Source organism: Suncus etruscus, chromosome X (assembly GCF_024139225.1).
Source record: "Suncus etruscus isolate mSunEtr1 chromosome X, mSunEtr1.pri.cur, whole genome shotgun sequence".
Taxonomy (NCBI): domain Eukaryota; kingdom Metazoa; phylum Chordata; class Mammalia; order Eulipotyphla; family Soricidae; genus Suncus; species Suncus etruscus.
This window is the reverse complement of record NC_064868.1, coordinates 11,044,142-11,064,848: the sequence shown is the minus strand read 5'-3', so window position 1 is coordinate 11,064,848 and position 20,707 is coordinate 11,044,142. Positions and strand designations below refer to the sequence as shown.

Below are 20,707 nucleotides of genomic sequence, written 5' to 3'. Positions count from 1 at the left end.
GCTATAAAATTTGTGAGCAATATATACTGTACTCTCACCAGACCCTGAATTCATAGTCAAAGCTCTACTGTCAACCTCTTGAAATTCTTAATTCTTTAAACAAGGATCTCTGCCCTGTCCAGTTGGACTAGTCTTTGCAAGTGGTGTAGCTTGTTATGTCTTTGGCATTTGGATAACCATAAAACTTGGGGGTCTTTACTGTTTTTCTTTGTAGAAAAATATTCTGCCAGAAATTTCCTTAGACTCACAGTGTAATTCCAGTGTCCTGCTGTAACTTAATTGTTTTATTGGTAATCGAAGTCATCAGAAGTCATTAACAAACTACCTGGTCATAAAGAAATTTGTCAGGACCAGAGGGGGAAAAGTCCTTCCATGGGAGAGGTATCAGTTCACATGCTGTTCCTACCATGAGCTCCCTAGCAAGGGATTGAATACGTTCAAGGAATAGAGCTTATTAGACAGTGGACTTTTGTTCAGCCACAGACATTTCCTTTGAAGGGAGCAACTGAGTGCCATGCAGGTCTTTGTTTAATTTACTTTGGTTTGGGGGCCATACCCTGCAGTAACCAGGAAGACCATGTGGTGCTAAAGAACAAATCCGGTCCTCTCACATGAAAACATGCATTCAAACCTTGTTTGTTTGTTTGTTTGTTTTTGGTTTTTGGGCCACACCCGGTGACGCTCAGGGGTTACTCCTGGCTATGCGCACAGAAGTCGCTCCTGGCCGGGGGGGGGGGGGACCATATGGGAAACCGGGGGATCGAACCGCTGTCCATCCAAGGCTAGCGCAGGCAAGGCAGGCAGCTTACCTCTAGCGCCACCGCCCGGCCCATGTCTCTTGTTTTGAGTAAGATGATAAGATATCTTCCTATAGTTACACTGAGAAGAAAAGGACTTATTTCATAAATCCTTATTTGTTACAAATTTCTTATTACTTGACATGTTAAGCTTATGTCTATTTCTCACATTTGGGCATTGAAGAATCATGTTATAAATTAATAGGAACATTCATAATGGCAAGTTGATGAGCATTGTGACGGCTGCATCATAACCTAACAGAAATGCTATGCATGTTTATTATTAAAAAAAGTAACAGAACAATATAAAATTAGTTTTTAAGCAGGAATAAAACTGCCTAATCTCATGTCACTAACATGATGCATGTTTTCATTTGATGTTTGACCCTCACATTATGATATTAAGTGAGTATTTCTAGAATAAAATATCAAGTCATGGAAGATGACTGCTCTTAGGGCATATAAAGCTTCCTTCAAATAAGCCGTGGGAGTTCTCGATGCCACATAAACTTTATGGAATTTTCAAGGCAACGTATCACTACTTCCTGATTTTCTGTTGGAAAACTGAAGAAACACAAACAAATGGTAAATTGTTGCTGGAGTTGTCATTGTCTAAAATTAAACACTATTATAAATGTATTCTTGCATGTTAACATAATGTTCCCAAAAGGATCTCTTAAAATTGCTCCTTCTCTTTCTCTTTCTTAGTACAAGGCAGGTATGTAAATGAACATAAATCTAAGATGGATATCTGTTTTGGGGCCACACCCAGCTACTCTTAGGGCTTAATCCTAGTTCTACCCTCAGGGGTAACTCACAGGCTCAGGGTACCACATGGGGTGCTAGGAATCTAATCCTGGTCAATGGTGTGCAAGGAAGTGCCTTCCCTCAAGTACTATCTCTTTGGCCCCAAGGGATTCCTTATTAAAGATGTGGAAAATGGTATGTTTCGGGAACTCAGTACTAAACTTTGAAAATTCTGTTGTTTCCAGGAAACTCAGCCATCCCAAGCTGGTAAAATTCTATGGAGTGTGTTCAAAGAAATACCCGATATATATAGTCACCGAATACATAACAAATGGCTGCTTGCTTGATTACTTGAAGAGTAATGGGAAAGGACTTGAACCCTGCCAGCTCTTAGAAATGTGCTATGATGTCTGTGAAGGCATGGCTTTCCTGGAAAGTCACCAGTTCATACACCGGGACTTGGTAAGAAAAGCCACTGGAAGCTCCAAGAAAAGAAGGAAGGGATGAACAGCTCCTCTCCAACCCCCAGTTCAGGGCTGACAAGAGAGTAGCTTGGCTTTTTCTGTGCTCCCTATTGACTGGTTTAGGTACATAACTCTTGTGCTTAAAAATCCCAGTTTCCAAAGAAATCCTTTAAAAATTAGAAAGAGTACAAGGAACCACCAAGGCCTATGTCTGGTGTGGTAGGAAGGAAAACAGATGGAAAAGAAAGACTTTTGGTGAATTAGTGTTTCTCTGAACTCAGTGCTTCTCAATTATTTTCTGCAATGCCCCCTTAGGAAGAAGAAAGCGTTTTTCGGCCCCCTCCCCCCAGGCGCAACTGTAAATAGTATCTTTATTTAAAAAATTTTTAACCTGCAAAACAAAATATATCCAATAATTTGAGCTGATTTTTTTTAAATCAGAGGTGATGTCTGGATTAATGGCTACAATGAGCACATTTTGCAATGCATAGCTTTTCCAAGCGGGGTTTGAAGCAGGACACAGCAACTCTCAGCTCCAGAGACATACAGAGACATAAACAAGGGCTTAGCTTGTTATGACAGTGTTTGCTGAGGTCAAACGCGCCCCCCTTACGGAGCCCAGGGGGGGGGCGCGCCTCACTATTTGAGAAGCACTGCTCTGAACTCCAGTTGACCTTTACTCCAGGAAGGCGGAGTGTTAAAGCTGTCAGTCCTGACTGTAATTGCAGAGACTAAAGCCAACCAACCCAAACCACAGAAACCCCACCCCAGAAGGAAATGAAATGTGTGTATATGTTCTGGGTGTGGGGGTAGGAGTGGGAATGTTTTGCTTTCTGGTCACTCGAATTTATCTTGTGAGATCATATGTGTCAAAGGGGTAATGTGCCATGTAGGCTAGGCCAATGCCTTCTCAAAGTCTCTCAGGTAGTATGCATGCTTTCAAAGCATCCAGTACTGCACAATCTTCTAGGGGTGAAGGGGAACTCTTAAAAATGATTTTTCCATCTTGTTAATGAACTCAGGTTCATTAACATATTTTTTAATTTTGTTAAGGAACTCCATGTGCAACACCATTCGTGTTGTTGACAAGGATGAGTGATTGGGTGTCAATGTGGGAGCACATTTTCACTTTGAGGTCAAAAATGCAAATGAGAAAGGACAACTTCTATACTTCAGATTAGTCCATGCATTGCCACGTTGGAAATGCAACTAGCCATCAGAGACTGTGCTGAGAATTCTGCTGAAGAAAAAGGATTTAGATGGCAGGAGTTTGTGGGTCATTTTTTTTCCCCTCCTTGGTAATTTTTTTTTTAATTTTTCTTCCAAAGGCTGCTCGGAACTGCTTGGTAGACAGTGATCTCTCTGTGAAAGTATCTGACTTTGGAATGACCAGGTAAACCAGTTCCAAAGGTGCGACTAGTGCCCAAAGAATTTGCTTCACGGATATACAGAACTGTGAATTGGGGTTTTAGCAAACTGGATCCCTCCCCATCCTACCTCTTATCATTTCCTGTCTTCACGCAGATGGAATTCTTCAGAAATGAGCCAAGGTTCCTATTAATTCTTTCAACAACCTGGTATTTTCTAAACTTAAGAATAAATTTAGGGGCCTGAGAGATAGCATGGAGGTAGAATGTTTGCCTTGCATGCAGAAGGAGGTTGGTTCAAATCCCATCACTCTATCAGTGGTCCTCAAACTATGGCCCACGGGCTATATATTGTATTTGTATCTGTTTTGTTTCTTCGTTGCAAAATAAGATAAATGCAGTGTGCATAAGAATTCGTTCATAAGTTTTGTTTTTACTATAGTCAGACCCTCCAATGGTCTGAGGGACAGTGAACTGGCCCCATGTTAAAAAGTTTGAGGATCCCTGCATGGTCCCCCAAGCTTGCCAGGAGAGATTTCTTTTTCTTTTTATATTTTATTTAAACACCAATTACATACATGATTGTGTTTGGGTTTCAGTCATGTGAAGAACACCTCTCTTCACCACTGCAACACGCCCATCACCAATGTCCCAAATCTCTGTCCTCCCCACCCGACCCCCGCCTGTACTCTAGACAGGCTTTCTATTTCCCTCATAGATTCTCATTATTAGGATAGTTCAAAATGCAGTTATTTATCTAACTAAACTCATCACTCTTTGTGGTGAGCTTCATGAGGTGAGCTGGAACTTCCAGCTCTTTTCTCTTTTGTGTCTGAAAATTATTATTGCAAGAATGTCTTTCATTTTTCTTAAAACCCATAGATGAGTGAGACCATTCTGCGTTTTTCTCTCTGTCTTATTTCACTCAGCACAATAGATTCCATGTACATCCATGTATAGGAAAATTTCATGACTTCATCTCTCCTGACAGCTGTGTAATATTCCATTGTGTATATGTACCACAGTTTCTTTAGCCATTTGTCTGTTGAAGGGTATCTTGGTTGTTTCCAGAGTCTTGCTATGGTAAATAGTGCTGCAATGAATATAGGTGTAAGGAAGGGATTTTTGTATTTTATTTTTGTGTTCCTCGGGTATATTCCCCGCCAACACTGTTTATTCTCATTCTTTGTGATGTGTGCCATTCTCTGTGGTGTGAGGTGGTATCTCATCATTGTTCTGATTTGCATCTCCCTGATGATTAGTGATGTGGAGCATTTTTTCATGTGTCTTTTGGCCATTTGTATTTCTTCTTTGTCAAAGTGTCTGTTCATTTCTTCTCCCCATTTTTTGATGGGATTAGATGTTTTTTTCTTGTAAAGTTCTGTCAGTGCCTTATATATTTTAGAGATTAGCCCCTTATCTGATGGGTATTGGGTGAATAGATTCTCCCACTCAGTGGATGGCTCTTGTATCCTGGGTGCTATTTTCTTTGAGGTGCAGAAGCTTCTCAGCTTAATATATTCCCATCTGTTAATCTCTGCTTTCACTTGCTTGGAGAGTGCAGTTTCCCAGGAGCGATTTCTTAAACGTAGAGCCAGGAGTAACCCATGAGCACTGCCGGGTGTGAACAAAAACAAACAAAAAAAGAATAAATTCAATAAAATCCTAAACATTTATTTTATCAAGATCCAGTATATTCCATTTAAAATTTTGTATTAGTCCTATAAATATATTTCATATTAGTTTTATTGGAGGAGGTGGTCTCCCAAGTAGAGCTCAGTGACCTGGGAGCCACTCCTAACAATAATCAGCCAGTCAGACTAAGGCCAACTTAATGGAAGGGCCTGAGGATGTGGTGCTATTTGGGTCCTATGATGGTAGGGAATAGTAGGGTGACCCTGGAAATGCTTGGGGGGATCTCCAGGGCCATAACTCTGGGGTCTCAGAACCACACCCAGTGATGTTCAGGGACCATAGAAATTTCCAGTGATCAAACCAGGTGTATACAGAGCATGTCCCCTAACCCTTATGCTATTCCCCTGGCTCTTTATAAAACAAATGTTATTGTTTTATAACACTTAATAATTTAGGGGGCACAGAATTATACCTCAGTATTTGAGTAAACCAAATCACACTGACCACCAGCACACCACCCCGTTATTACAATAACCTCTCCGCCATCTTTCTAACCTTAACCCATCCCTGTAATAAGGTTACTTATGTTTTGTTTAATTTGGCTATTTATATTTTATATATGAATGGAACCACGTGGTTCCACTATCACTTTTTGACTTACTTCACTCTGTGTAATCACCTCAAGTTCAATTCATGTTGTCAAACAGGTACAATTTTATCTTTTTAATAACTGAGTACTATTCCATCAGATGAATATACCAAAGAGCCTACATTTGGGCAACTGTGACTAATGATGCGGTAAACATAGGAGTACAAGTGTCCTCTCAAATTAGTGATTTAAGAATAAATGCCCAAAGGCTTTTACCTCTTAGTCCTTTCTCCTTTCTGTTTTTTTAAATATCTGTTCAACTAGGCAAAGTATTAAACTTGGATTAATTTGGATGGCCTTAATATTAAATTCTCTGTACCACTAAGTAAACATGAGCATAGATTCTGAGATCCTCTTGGTGGAAATTCTATAACTACCTCATGATTTAGTGAATTTTTTTCATTGATAACAATATTCAGGATCTTTTTGACTTCCTGATCCCAAGTTATCCAACTGCTTAAATTCGAGTCCATTTTCAGTTTTTCAGAGGAAATAAAGACATTCATGTTGGCTTTTCAGTCAACAAACATTTATCAAGATGTTGCTAAATGTGTCAGCATTGTGTCAAATATTGATAAAAAATGGCAGGATTCCTGCTTTCAATGCAGACACAGTTTAGATTATTGGTCAAGTATATGTTCCTAACTTTGAGACAAAATATAGGTGTAACATTGTGACTCATCATAAGCTCACTTAATTTCAGGGAGGAATTAAGTCAAGAGTTAATTAAGTCAAGGAATTAAGGTCAAGAGTTGACCAAGTCTAATTAAGTATTTGGCAAATATGGTTTTGAAATGTCATATATTCTGTTTTTTTTAACTTTCCAAACTTCAAGACCAGGAAGTACTTCTCTCGGACCCTTCCATATTGGCATGACTGTGACCTACCTGCCAGCAGACCAATATACACTGCCTCCTATACTAACACTTCAAATTATAACTATTAAGGACACAGGAAAAAGCTACTCACAGCTATTTAGGGAACAAAGAAGTATCCAGGATTAGGGGTTAGAAACCCCACCCTATTCTCAAAGAAGAAATATTAACTGTAATGTCAACACCTGGGGACCACACACTCAAGTTCTTTATAGCTTAGGAAAGGCAAGACACAGGCCTTTATCTGGGTAAGGAATCCTGGAGGTCACACACCAGACCTTGTTGGTCATGCATATTTGTAGCTATATCATTCAGATGCTTGTGATATCTTGGTCCTAATATTAGATTGGAAGGAAGGTTTCAGTAATGAACAGATCCAGGCAGGGGTGCCAGAGTAGGTTCTGAATATCTGAATAAATAAGAGGACCTGAGAAGGGATGGGTGGGCGTTATCTTAAGTAGTTCTATGAAAGAGTTATTTAGCTCTGAAGAGTTAGTCAAACCAAATTATCATAAATATCTATAACACAATTGTGACTGAAATTTTCTGAGAAATTGTTTCTAGAAGTTAATTTTCCATCGGTTTTATTATCCAATTTTGCCACGTCATTACTTTTGTAGCTTGTTTTAGGGAAAATATATGTGATTGCCTGTATTAAATATATAAATAATATAAGGTTTCTATAAGAAATATAATAATAGGGGCCGGCGTGGTGGCACTAGAGGTAAGGTGCCTGGCTTGCCTGCAGTAGCCTAGGACGAACCTAGGTTCGATCCCCAGCGTCCCATATGGTCCCCCAAGCCAGGCATGATTTCTGGGCTCATAGCCAGGAGTAACCCCTGAGCATCACTGCGTGTGGCCCAAAAACCAATATATATATATAATAGTGTATAAAGTTAAAAATAGAATTGACTTTCTACCCCTTTACCTTGTTTTCAGTCGAGAAATAACTACTAGTAATGCATTGGATGATTGTCCTTCCCTGTCTTATACCCATTCAAATACACAAAAACATACAGTAACTGTTCCCACAAAAAATTAAATCACTGCATATATTTAAATATATATACACACACTACATTTGTATATAACTATGTGTATCTTTATTTGGGTAAATACCTCATTTTGATGTCTGATATAATTCTATTGTATTTATAAAAACCTTTATGTTTCATAACTTCTCACCATGTGGACAGTGAGCTTCTTTCTATCTTTGTCATTATTATAAACAAGAATTTAGTGAATATCATCAAACAAATATTTTTGTCTTCTTGATATGACCATAGGATGTTGTTCATAATAACAGAGATTAAAAACAACATAGGCATTAAGCAAATCATGTTAATCCATAACGGGAAATACTATTCATCAATTAAACAATATGTTGAAAAATATGTAATAAAGGGGGAATTGACACAAGCTATTTAGTTGGGGTGGTGAGAGGAAGGGAAGGGAGACAGGTAATCGGGTGATGGTTGTGGTGTCAGAACAATGAACATGAGAAATCATTATTTATAGTATTGTAAGCCAACGATTTTTTTAAATCATGTAACCACATGGGAGAGATGTTCTTGATGTATGGTTAAAGGAAAAATACAAGCAATTTCAAATGCAGTATGGATTATAAATTATATAATATAATATAATATATAAATTATATATGGATTAAAAACATTAGAACATGAAAATCAAAATGTATTTTTAGTCACAAAATTTGAGTTATCTTTGGGGTGGTGCTCTGATTTTATTTTGACATTTGTTTTTACATTTTTTGTGTGTTTTCTATATTGACCCACCTTTTTGCACTTAGACTTTGTATTTTCTTTTTTTTTATTTAAACAACTTTATTACATACATGATTGTGCTTGGGTTTCAGTCATTTAAAGAACACCACCCATCACCAGTGCAACATTCCCATCACCAATGTCCCAAATATCCCTCCTTCACACCCAACCCCCGCCTGTACTCTAGACAGGCTTTCTATTTCCCTCGTACATTCTCATTATTAGGATAGTTCAAAAGGTAGTTATTTATCTAACTAAACTCATCACTCTTTGTGGTGAGCTTCCTGAGGTGAGCTGGAACTTCCAGCTCTTTTCTCTTTTGTCTGAAAGTTATTATTGCAAGAATGTCTTTTATTTTTCTTAAAACCCATAGATGAGTGAGATCATTCTGCGTCTTTCTCTCTCTGACTTATTTCACTCAGCATAATAGATTCTGTGTACATCCATGTATAGGAAAATGTCATGACTTCATCTCTCCTGACAGCTGCATAATATTCCATTGTGTATATGTACCACAGTTTCTTTAGCCATTCATCTGTTGAAAGGTATCTTGGCTGTTTCCAGAGTCTTGCTATGGTAAATAGTGCTGCAATGAATACAGGTGTAAGGAAGGGAATTTTGTATTGTATTTTTGTGTTCCTAGGGTATATTCCTAGGAGTGGTATAGCTGGATCGTATGGGAGCTCGATTTCCAGTTTTTGGAGGAATCTCCATATCGCTTTCCTTAAAGGTTTAACTAGCTGTCATTCCCACCAGCAGTGGATAAGAGTTCCTTTCTCTCCACATCCCCGCCAACACTGCTTGTTCTCATTCTTTGTGATGTGTGCCCATCTCTGGGGTGTGAGGTGGTACCTCATAGTTGTTTTGATTTGCATCTCCCTGATGATTAGTGATGTGGAACATTTTTTTCATGTGTCTTTTGGCCATTTGTATTTCTTCTTTGTCAAAGTGTCTGTTCATTTCTTCTCCCCATTTTTTTTATGGGATTAGATGTTTTTTCCTTGTAAAATTCTGTCAGTGCCTTGTATATTTTAGAGATTAGCCCTTTATCTGATGGGTATTGGGTGAATAGTTTCTCCCACTCAGTGGGTGGCTTTTGTATCTGGGGCAATATTTCCTTTGAGGTGCAGAAGCTTCTCAGTTTAATATATTCCCATCTGTTAATCTCTGCTTTCACTTGCTTGGAGAGTGCAGTTTTCTCTTTGAAGATGCCTTTAGTCTCAATGTCCTGGAGTGTTTTACTTATGTGTTGTTCTATATATCTTATGGTTTTGGGTCTGATATTGAGGTCTTTAATCCATTTGTATTTTACCTTCGTACTTGATGTTAGCTGGGGTCTAAGTTCAATTTTTTGCAAGTGGCTAGCCAGTTGTGCCAACACCACTTGTTGAAGAGGATTTCTTTGCTCCATTTAGGATTTCTTGCTCCTTTATCAAAAATTAGGTGATTGTATGTCTGGGGAACATTCTCTGAGTATTCAAGCCAACTTCACTGATCTGAGGGCCTGTATTTATTCTAATACCATGCTGTTTTGATAACTATTGCTTTGTAGTACAGTTTAAAGTTGGGGAAAGTAGTTCCTCACATATTCTTTTTTCCAATGATTGCTTTAGCTATTCTAGGGTGTTTATTGTTCCAAATTAATTTAAAAAGTGCCTGATCCACTTCTTTGAAGAATATCTTGGGTATCTTTAGAGGGATCGCATTAAATCTGTACAATGCTTTGAGAAGTATTGCCATTTTAATTATGTTAATCCTGTCAATCCATGAACAGAGTATGTGCTTCCATTTCCATGTGTCCTCTCTTATTTCTTGGAGCAGAGTTTTGTAGTTTTCTTTGTACAGGTCCTTCACATTTTTAGTCAAGTTGATTCCAAGATATTTGAATTTGTGTAGCACTATTGTGAACGGGGTTGTTTTCTTAATGTTCATTTCTTCCTTATTACTATTGGAGTATAGAAAGGACATTGATTTTTGTGTGTTAATTTTGTAGCCTGCCACCCTGCTATATGAGTCTATTGTTTCTAGAAGCTTTTTCGTAGAGACTTTAGGGTTTTCTAGGTAGAGTATCATGTCATCTGCAAACAGAGAGAGCTTGACTTCTTCCTTTCCTATCTGGATTCCCTTGATATCTTTTTCTTGCCTAATTGCTATAGCGAGTATCTCCAGTGCTATGTTGAATAGGAGTGGTGAGAGAGGACAGCCTTGTCTTGTGCCAAAATTTAGAGGAAAGGCTTTCAGTTTTTCTCCATTGAGGACAATATTTGCCTCTGGTTTGTGGAAGATGGCCTTAACTATATTGAGAAAGGTTACTTCCATTCCCATCTTGCTGAGAGTTTTGATCAAGAATGGATGTTGGACCTTATCAAATGCTTTCTCTGTGTCTAGTGATTTGATCATGTGATTTCTATTTTTCTTGTTGTTGATGTTGTGTATTATGTTGATAGATTTACAGATGTTAAACAAGCCTTGCATTCTTGGGATGAAACCTACTTGATCGTAGTGCATGATCTTTTTAATGAGGCATTGAATCCTATTTGCCATGATTTTGTTGAGGATCTTTGCATCTGTATTCATCAGCGATGTTGGTCTGTAATTTTCATTTTTCGTAGCATCTCTGTCTGGTTTAGGTATCAAGGTGATGTTGGCTTCATTAAAGCTATTTGGAAGTGTTCCTGTTTTTTCAATTTCATGAAAGAGTCTTGCCAGGATTGGTAGAAGTTCCTGGTGAAAGGTTTGAAAGAATTCATTAGTAAATCCATCTGGGCCTGGACTTTTGTTTTTAGGCAGACATTTGATTACCGTTTTAATTTCATCAATAGTGATGGGGGTGTTTAGATAAGCTACATCCTCTTCATTCAACTGTGGAAGATTATAAGAGTCCAAGAATTTATCTATTTCTTCCAGGTTCTCATTTTTAGTGGCATAGAGTTTCTCAAAGTAGTTTCTGATTACCCTTTGGATCTCTACCATATCAGTAGTGATCTCTCCTTTTACATTCCTAATACGAGTTATCAAGTTTCTCTCTCTTTGTTAGTTTTGCCAGTGGTCTATCAATCTTGCTTATTTTTTCAAAGAACCAACTTCTGTTTTTGTTGATCTTTTGGATTGTTTTTCGAGTTTCCACTTCATTGATTTCTGCTCTCAGCTTTGTTATTTCCTTCTGTCTCCCTATTTTTGGGTCCTTTTGTTGAGTACTTTCTAATTCTATGAGCTGTGTCATTAAGCTATTCAGGTATGCCTCTTCTTCTTTCCTGATGTGTACTTGCAAAGCTATAAATTTTCCTCTCAGTACCACTTTTACTGTGTCCCATAGGTTCTGATAGTTTTTGTCTCCATTGTCATTTGTTTCTAGGAAGGTTTTGATTTCCTCTTTGATTTTATCTCGGATCCACTGGTTATTCAGTATTAGGCTGTTTAACTTCCAGGTATTAAAGTTTTTCTTCTGTATCCCTTTGTAGTTCACATATAATTTCAGGGCCTTGTGGTCAGCGAAGGTAGCCTGCAAAATTTCTATTCTCTTGATATTATGGAGGTATATTTTATGTGCTAGCATGTAGTCTATCCTGGAGAATGAGTGTCTTGTATATATCTACTAGGCCTCTTTCTTCCATTTCTCTTTTCAGGTCTAGTATATTCTTGTTGGGTTTCAGTCTGGTTGACCTGTCAAGTGTTGACAATGCCTTGTTGAGGTCTCCCACATTTATTGTGTTGTTATTGATATTACTTTTCAGATTTGTCAACAATTTTATTAAATATTTTGCTGGCCCCTCATTTGGTGCATATATGTTTAGGAGAGTGATTTCTTCCTGCTGTACATATACCTTGATTAATACAAAATGTCCATCTTTGTCCCTTACAACTTTCTTGAGTATAAAGTTTGCATCATCTGATATTAGTATGGCCATTCCAGCTTTTTTATGGGTGTTGTTTGCTTGGATGATTTTCCTCCAGCCTTTTATTTTGAGTCTATGTTTGTTCTGACTATTCAGGTGCATTTCTTTAGGCAGCAGAAGGTTGGATTCAGTTTTTTTTTTATCCATTTAACCACTCTGTGTCTCTTAACTGGTGCATTTAGTCCATTGACATTGAGAGAAAGAATTGCCCTAGGAGTTAGTGCCATTTTTATATCAAAGTTTGGTCTGTCTGTTGGTCAGTCTTGTCTTAAAGTAGGCTGTTCAGTTTTTCTTTTAAGAATGGTTTTGAGGGGCCGGGCGGTGGCGCTAGAGGTAAGGTGCCTGCCTTGCCTGCGCTAGCCTAGGATGGACCACAGTTCGATCCCCCCGCGTCCCATATGGTCCCCCAAGCCAGGAGCGACTTCTGAGCGCATAGCCAGGAGTAACCCCTGAGCGTCAAATGGGTGTGGCCCAAAAACCAAAAAAAAAAAAAAAAAGAATGGTTTTGAGTCTGTAAAGTTTCTAAGCTGTTGTTTGTCTGTGAAACCATGTATTGTTCCTTCAAACCTGAAAGTGAGTTTTGCTGAGTGCAGTATTCTAGGTGAAGCATTTATTTCATTGAGTTTTGTCACTATGTCCCACCACTGCCTTCTGGCCTTGAGTGTTTCTGGTGACAGGTCTGCAGTAAATCTCAAGGATGTTTCCTTGAATGTAATTTCTCTTTTCGATTTTGCTGCTTTCAGAATTCTGTCTCTATCTGTGGGATTCGTCATTTTGACTAGGATGTGTCTTGGGGTGTTTTTTTCTGGGGTCTCTTTTAGTTGGTACTCTTCGGGCATGCAGGATTTGATCACATGTATTCATTAGCTCTGGTAGTTTCTCTTTAATGATGTTCTTGACCGTTGATTCTTCCTGGAGATTTTCTTCCTGGGTCTCTGTGACTCCAATGATTCTTAAGTTGTTTCTGTTGAGCTTATCATAGACTTCTATTTTCATCTGTTCCCATTCTTTGAGTAATTTTTCCATTGTTTGATCATTTGCTTTAAGGTTTTTTTTTCCAATTTCTTCTGCTGTATGGAATTGTTATTCATCTCATCTTCCAGTGTACTAATTCTATCTTCAGCTGCTGTTAGCCATTGGGAAAGCTCAACCATGTTTTTCTTCAATTCATCTACTGAGTTTTTCAGACCTGTTATTTGACCTGAAATTTCAGTTTGGAGTTTTCTGATTTCTATCTTCATATTGTCTTGATTCTTATTAGTGTTCTCTTCTATACTTTCTTTGAGTTCTTTGAACATCTTCCATATTGTGACTCTAAACTCCTTATCTGAGAGACTGACTAGTTGGTTGGTCATGTTCAAATCATCAGAGTTGCCATCGTCATTCTCTATGTCTGGTGCTGGCCTGTGTTGTTTCTCCATTGTCACACTTGTATTGTGGGTTTTTCTACGTGTTGTGGTTGTATTCATTGGCTAAATGATGTGCACGGCCAGGAAGCGAAGCAGAGCGGACACGCTCCTCTGGCTCCACCCTTTCTGGGCTTGTAAACTCACCTCCAGGGAAGGCTCCAGGGAAGGCAAGCCATCCGCAGATGAGCCACACACAGGATGAAATCAGGCCAAAAATGGAGCACAGCACAGAAGACAGGCAGATAGGGGTGCTGGCATCTGACTTCCAGCAGAGTTCAGCAGCTTCCCCTTTCTCAAAACACTTGGTCAATGCCAGTTCCCAGACCAAACACTTTGCCTTTCATCAAACTTTCCATGTTATAGACTGTTCCCGTTCACTCCTATTAGCCAGCCAACACTACAAGCTTCTTTCTGGAACTCTGGGAAAACGAAAGGGAAAGACCTAGACTTTGTATTTTCAAAGTTAAATCTTATTTTTGGCACCAGAGGCCTCTAAAGACATGTTTTAGGGGTCCTGGAGGCACTTTCAGAAATAATTGTCCAATCAGGCCAGCAGGTTTTTATATTTTTTGAGTTATATATATTCTGATTTTTTCAGTAGAAGGTTTTATTTATTTTTTACTTGTTAAAAATAATTTCTTTATTTAAGCATGATTTTTTTTTGTTGTTTTTTTTTTGTTTTTGGACCACACCCAGTGATGCTCGGGGGTTACTCCTGGCTATGCACTCAGAATTCGCTCCTAGCTTGGAAGACCATATGGGATTCCGGGAGATCAAAGCTCAGTCCATCCTAGGTCAGCCGTGTGCAAGGCAAGCACTCTGGCCCTTATTTAAGCATGATTATTATAGAAATGTTAATAGTTGGGTTTCAGTCATAGACTGTATACCATCCTTCACCACTACAATTTTCCTGCCACCAATTTGCCCCATTTCCCACCCCCCTACTTCCTGCCTATTTCTGGGACAGGCATTTGCTTTTCTCTCTCTCTTTCTCCCCCCATTGTCATGATAGTTGGCAGTGCAGTTAGCACTCACCACTCTTTGTGGCAAGCTTCATTTCTTGGCCTGGACCTCCCCTACCTCATCCGTATTGTCTCTGGATATTATTACCATATTGTCTTTTATTTTTCTTATATCCCGCAGATGAGTGAGACTATTCCACATCTATCTACATCTATCTCCCTCCTTCTGACTCATTTCACTCAGCATAAATAATACTCTCCATGTCTATCAATGTATAAGCAGATTTCATGACTTCATTTTTCTGATGGCTGCGTAGTATTCCATTGTGTAGATGTACTACAGTTTTAGCCACTCATTTGTTGTCAGGCACCTGGGTTGTTTCCATATTCTGGCTATTGTGGGGCCAGATCAATAGCACAGTGGTAGGGCATTTGCTTTGCACAGGGTCGACTGGCACCCCATGTGGTTCCCCCAAGCCTGCCAGAAAAGATTTCTGAGTGCAGAGCCAGGAGTAACCCCTGAGTACTGTCAAGTGTGGCCCTAAAACCAAAAAAAAAGAAGAAGAAGAAGAATCATATTCTGGCTGTAAATAGCACTGTAAATAGTGCTGCGATGAACATGGGAGTGCAGTGTGAGTTTTTATATTGTGATTTTGTATCCTGGGGTATATCCTAAGCAATGTCATTGCTGGATCATAGGGGGGCTCAATCTCCAGTTTTTTTGAGGAATATCCATACTGTTTTCCAGAAAGGCTAGACTAAATGGCATTCCCACCAGCAGTGCATGAAAGTTTTTTCTCCCCACATCCACACCAACACTTGTTCTTTGTGATGTGTGCCAGTCTCTGTGGTGTGAGATCATACCACATTTGTTGTTTTGATTTGCATTTCCTTGATTATTAGTGATGGGGAACATTTTTCATGTAGCTTTTTGCCATCTGTATTTCTTCTTTGAGGAAATGTCTGTTCATTTCTTCTCCCCATTTTTGGATGGGGTTAGATATTTTTTTCTTGTCAGATCAGCAGTTAAATGCTTAGATCCTTTGGTTCTAGGAACCCTTAAGGCCACTCAGAGATGCACAGGGAACCTCAAGAAACCCAGGCACTTGGCTGAGACTGATGGTTCAATGGTTTTCCAAAGGTGGAACTCTGCAGAGGCAATGGGGGTTTCAGAGATCCCCCCATTTTGTGCAGTCAGGTGGCTCACATTTGTTTGATTTCTCCCCTCAGGTATGTTCTTGATGATCAGTATGTCAGCTCAGTGGGAACGAAATTTCCTGTCAAGTGGTCAGCGCCAGAAGTGTTCCACTACTTCAAATACAGCAGCAAGTCTGATGTGTGGGCATTCGGTAAGAAAATGGCCTCACAGGACCAGGCCATTTTGTAAGCTGGTTTCCACAACAGGAAACCACAGTGCAGCAATATCCGTTTGTAGCAAAAGCTCCGCATGCTTACAACATGACTTGGACTACCTGAGACAAGCAAGGGACCCCAGATGTTGGAGACCATTTCCGGGTTGCTCTATTGATGTCTACCACCTGTTGTGTAATTCTCATCTTGATCTCATAAAAATCAAAGGGGCTAAAAACATTTCCTTAGGAGAGTTTAAAGAGTTGCTCATTTGTTATTATAGGATCATTGAAAGAGAAAATCAAGTTTTTCATGAAGTCCAAAATGTCCAAAGTTTGAATAAGTCCAGCTCTCTTTGAACACAGTAGTGAAACAGCATTTTCAGCATCAATCAATTATTTGGCCCTTATCAACTTCAACTATTATTCTCATTAAGACCCGAATTTAGATGAGGGCGCCCATGAATCATAGCCCAGGACAAATCTGGGGACCTGCTACTATAATAGGATTTGATTGATTTTTATATAGGGTGTTCTTTGCTCTTTAAGCCACACCCAGTATTACTTAGGGATTACTACTGACTCTTCACTCAGGAATTACTCCTGACAGTGCTTGAGGGACATTATAGGATGCTGTGCATGTGGCTAGTCACCTGCAAGAAAAGCATCCCAGCCACAGCAGTACTATATTCATGACCCCCAATTTTCTTCTTTCTTATATTCTACTGGTTTTTCAGGTTTTGGAGCCCACTTTTGAAATCCTAGGATTTGTCCAAAGGCTATCTTGTAGGGTGATTTACATAATATGATGCTCTTTGGGTTTTATCCTATTTAATTCTAAAGATAAATCATAATATTCTACACTGGGAATCTGAGTGGAGAGCAGCTGTCCAAATATATTTTCTGGAGAGTTCTGCGAAGGCTGACACTCTGTGGAGGGTGGTGAGTTGGATTGATTTCTGCATGAAACCATGAAACCATGATTGTAAATCATGGTGTCAAAATAAAATTAAAAACAGAGTTGCTCAGCTTATGCATGGAAGAATGGGACCTCAAAGCCCAGATTTGATGGACCCTAGCTGTCCTCCTCTTGACTGGCATGAGCATAAGCACTTTTTCTCTTTATCTTGAGTCCAATAGGCCCTGGAAGCAAACACCAAAACACCATTCATTCATATCCACAAGGGAGATTCAGTGTTTTTTGTTTGTTGTTTATTTTGTTTTGTTTTGTTTTTGTTTTTTTTAGGCTGCACCTGGTGATGCTCAGGGATTACTCCTGGCTCTGTGCTCAGAAATCACTCCTGGCTTGGGGAATCATATGGGATGCTGGGGGATTGAACCACAGTCTGCCTTAGGCTAGTGCATGCAAGACAGATGCCTTACTGTCTGTGCCACCGCTTTGGCCAAGTCAGTGATTTTTATGCAATTCTCAAAAGGACATCTGAGCCATAAAATATGAGTGTGTGGGCCCGGAGAGATAGCACAGAGGTGTTTGCCTTGCAAGCAGCTGATCCAGGACCTAAGGTGGTTGGTTCGAATCCCGGTGTCCCATATGGTCCCCCATGCCTGCCAGGAACTATTTTTGAGCAGACAGCCAGGAGTAACGCCTGAGCACCGCCGGGTGTGACCTCAAAACCAAAAAAGTAAATAAATAAAAAATAAAATATGAGTGTGTGATTAAAGTAGAATGTTGGCAATGTTTTTCCCTTGAAATTTCCATGGGAAGGTAATATTACTGTATGATCAACTTGTTGTACAACACTGAGCAACAAGAGCCCAAGAGACTGGGCAAAGACTTCTACTTATCCAAAGAATTAGGGAATGAGGTTACCACCCAATGGAATGAGGTCTGAATCAACTCGGAAATTTTGACCCCACACAGTAGGTCCCTCTGTAGCTGCCCTACCTAGCCATCCCTTAACCAGCAAGAATTACCATTCAGATCTCAAGGAACACAGGAGAAGACCCTGGCACCGGAAATGAGTGCAGGCCCACTGTCCTTTGGGCGAGGATCATTTCCTTTCTTGGCCCCATACTGCTCCTGAAACTCATCATAAACTCTGCCTTCTGACTCAGCTCTCTCTCTCCTTTGTGTCTGTGATTTGCCCTCTTTGTGGTGCAGGAATCCTGATGTGGGAAGTGTACACCCTTGGAAAGCAGCCCTATGACTTGTATGACAATTCCCAGGTGGTGGTGAAGGTCTCCCAGGGCCACAGACTTTACCGACCCCAACTGGCCTCGGACACCATCTACCAGATCATGTACAGCTGCTGGCATGAGGCAAGTACAGGGCCTGGCTGAGCTGAAGGAATGCCAGGTGCCTGGGGAAGGGGTGCTAAGAAGGACATTTTTGATGGAAGGTAACAGGTACAGAGTGTGTAGAAGTGATCCTTGGACCCAGCCCTCAAGTGGTTTGTCATTGTCAACACTTTAACAACTTATGTCCAACACTGTTCTAAAAATTATATGATTATGTTTCACTTTTGGCATCAGGAAATACACTCTAATATAGATACTATGGTCATGGCTAAAATGAACATAAGAGAAACTTAAAGACATTTAGTGACTGTCTCAGTCAAGAATAAGGAGGAGGCAGGGCTGGCTAGAGTACAACTCCCCATTCTTAACAACAGGACTAATGGGATCTCTCCTCAAGTAGAAAAGGTGCAACCAAGAATACTGAAACAGGTGTGATCATATGGAATGAATGTCATTCTGTCTCTTCTTCCTTTTCCCCTCAGCTACTGAGTGGAATAATTGCATGTAGATAGATAATAAGAGTGTCTTATGGGGTAGACAGGGGTTTGAATCACTGAGGATTAAGACCAGAGATATAGCTAACGTAGCCAAACCATGCTTTGACAGGTGCTAGGACTTGGTTTGATTAGAAAGAATAAAATGAAAGAAAAAGAAAGGAAAGAAGGAAGAAAGAAAGAGAAAAAGAGAGAAAGAAGAGGGAAAGAAGGAGGGAGAAAAGGAAGAAAAAGTAGTTGTGGACTACTTTGCAAAGCATCTACTTAGTTTATAGAACTAAGGGGATAACTGCCCATGACAAAGTCAGTCTTCTCTCCCTCTCCTTCCCTCTAATCTCCCCCTCCACAAACAAACACGGACAAGCAACAGGGCTGACTGTAAGTATGCTTCCCTCTGAGAAGCACAGGAGGAGCTCAGAGGAGAGGAAGACCATCTTTCTGAGTGCATTGTTGACTGGGTGAGGTCAGGAAACTGGGGCTGAAGAGCCCTGAGCTCAGACATTGGCTAAGGATGTCCCTAGAGAGCAGTGGCATGAGGATGGACTGACGGGTGTGGAGCCAAAACTGAACTTGGCAAGCTTGGCTCTAGCTACTTCTGGGAAAGCTGGAAGTTGGTTGGAAAGTCATTCCCAATCTGCAGGCTGTTAGAAGAGAAAAAAGTGCTCACATCTTTGCTGAGAGAAACAGTTAGCCATGAAGAGCTTTGGACAGAGACATGAGAATAGTGAGGGCAACAGACAGACGGTGCTCAGGGTGCCCGTAGGCTATTCCTTAGCAATGTTCAACACTACTACGTGGGCCTGATGATTCAGTGCTCTGCGCCTGTGGTGCTGGGGCCACCCAGTTCTATAAGCCAGAATACTTTTGGGGCTATGAGGTGTGAGAGATCAAACACAGAGCCACCAGCCTTTTAGTTCTTGGCCCAGGTAAGATCCTTCATTTAACAGCCCCATTCCTCGTAGCTTTTCTATGGCTCTGCCTCATTGACAAAAATGGCTGCTGCATTCATCCTGTCATGCATTCAGGTATGTATTCATTCACCAGTGAGAGGCACAGTGTTGTCACTGAGCAGTGGGTACTGGATCCAGAATGTCTGCATTGAATACTGGCTGTGTGACCAGTGTCCAAGCTTCCTAAAATGTCTGAGCATCACTGTAACATAGGACTTAGCTCATGTAGTTCCTCTGGCTGTTGTCTGCATTGAAAGAGTTCACACTCTCAAGTTCTTAGAGCACTGCTTGGTAAAAAGTCAGTGCTCTAAGTGTTGGTTATTGTTGTCGATGATGTTACGTGTATATTTATAGCTACTCTGCTTGGAAGTAGGAACAAAGTGTTGCCCATGATGTACAGACTTCTGAATTTCTTCCATTGTTTCCTAGAGACACACCTTAGTAGACTAACTGACTGCATCACTTACAACCACTTTCTCCTCTAGCCTCAAAGTAGCTGCTAGTAATAAGAGCACTTTGTGGTTTCTCACCCAAGAGCACTTGAAATCCTATTGAAGGCGACCCTATCATTTTTTCTTCTTTTATCTTCAGGGCTCACTGCTGGATCTGTGCTTAGGGGTAGGCTGGAAGACCATATGGGATGATGAGGATCCAACCAGTGTTGCCTGCATGGAAGGCAAATGCCCTACCCATTATGCTATCCTCCTGTCCTTTGAGTTATAACTGTGCCTTCTCCTGCCTCTAATGTAGTGTCTCAAATGCTGCTAGAGGATAGAACTGGGTCAGAGCGGGATACAGACCTGCTCTGCCCACAGTATGGGGGACTTGAGTGGCACCAACAGACACAGGGAGATATTCAGGTTTATTTAGGAAGTGATATTCTCTCCTGCACCCCGATCTCTCTGTTTATGTGCTACCTCAGTCCTGATGTCAAGAGAGTACCAGAAAAGCTAACAGTCTCATTTTTTTATTCCTTTTTAGTTTTCCCACCTTTTAATTATATTTAAAAAATCTGTGAGATAGATAATCAAGCTTTTCTGTATTTTATTTTATTTTTTTATTTTAGTTTT

General features: G+C 40.1%; 1 protein-coding gene across 1 annotated transcript in view; it reads left to right on the top strand.

The window, feature by feature from the left end:
* Nucleotides 1–20,707, top strand: part of BMX (BMX non-receptor tyrosine kinase) — a 52,148-nt gene that overhangs the window by 30,414 nt on the left and 1,027 nt on the right. The window contains exons 14-17 of the mRNA XM_049766803.1: nt 1,790–2,006; nt 3,337–3,401; nt 15,816–15,934; nt 18,057–18,214. Of these exons, the coding sequence (XP_049622760.1) occupies nt 1,790–2,006; nt 3,337–3,401; nt 15,816–15,934; nt 18,057–18,214 (559 nt within the window). The remainder of the gene's footprint in view (nt 1–1,789; nt 2,007–3,336; nt 3,402–15,815; nt 15,935–18,056; nt 18,215–20,707) is intronic.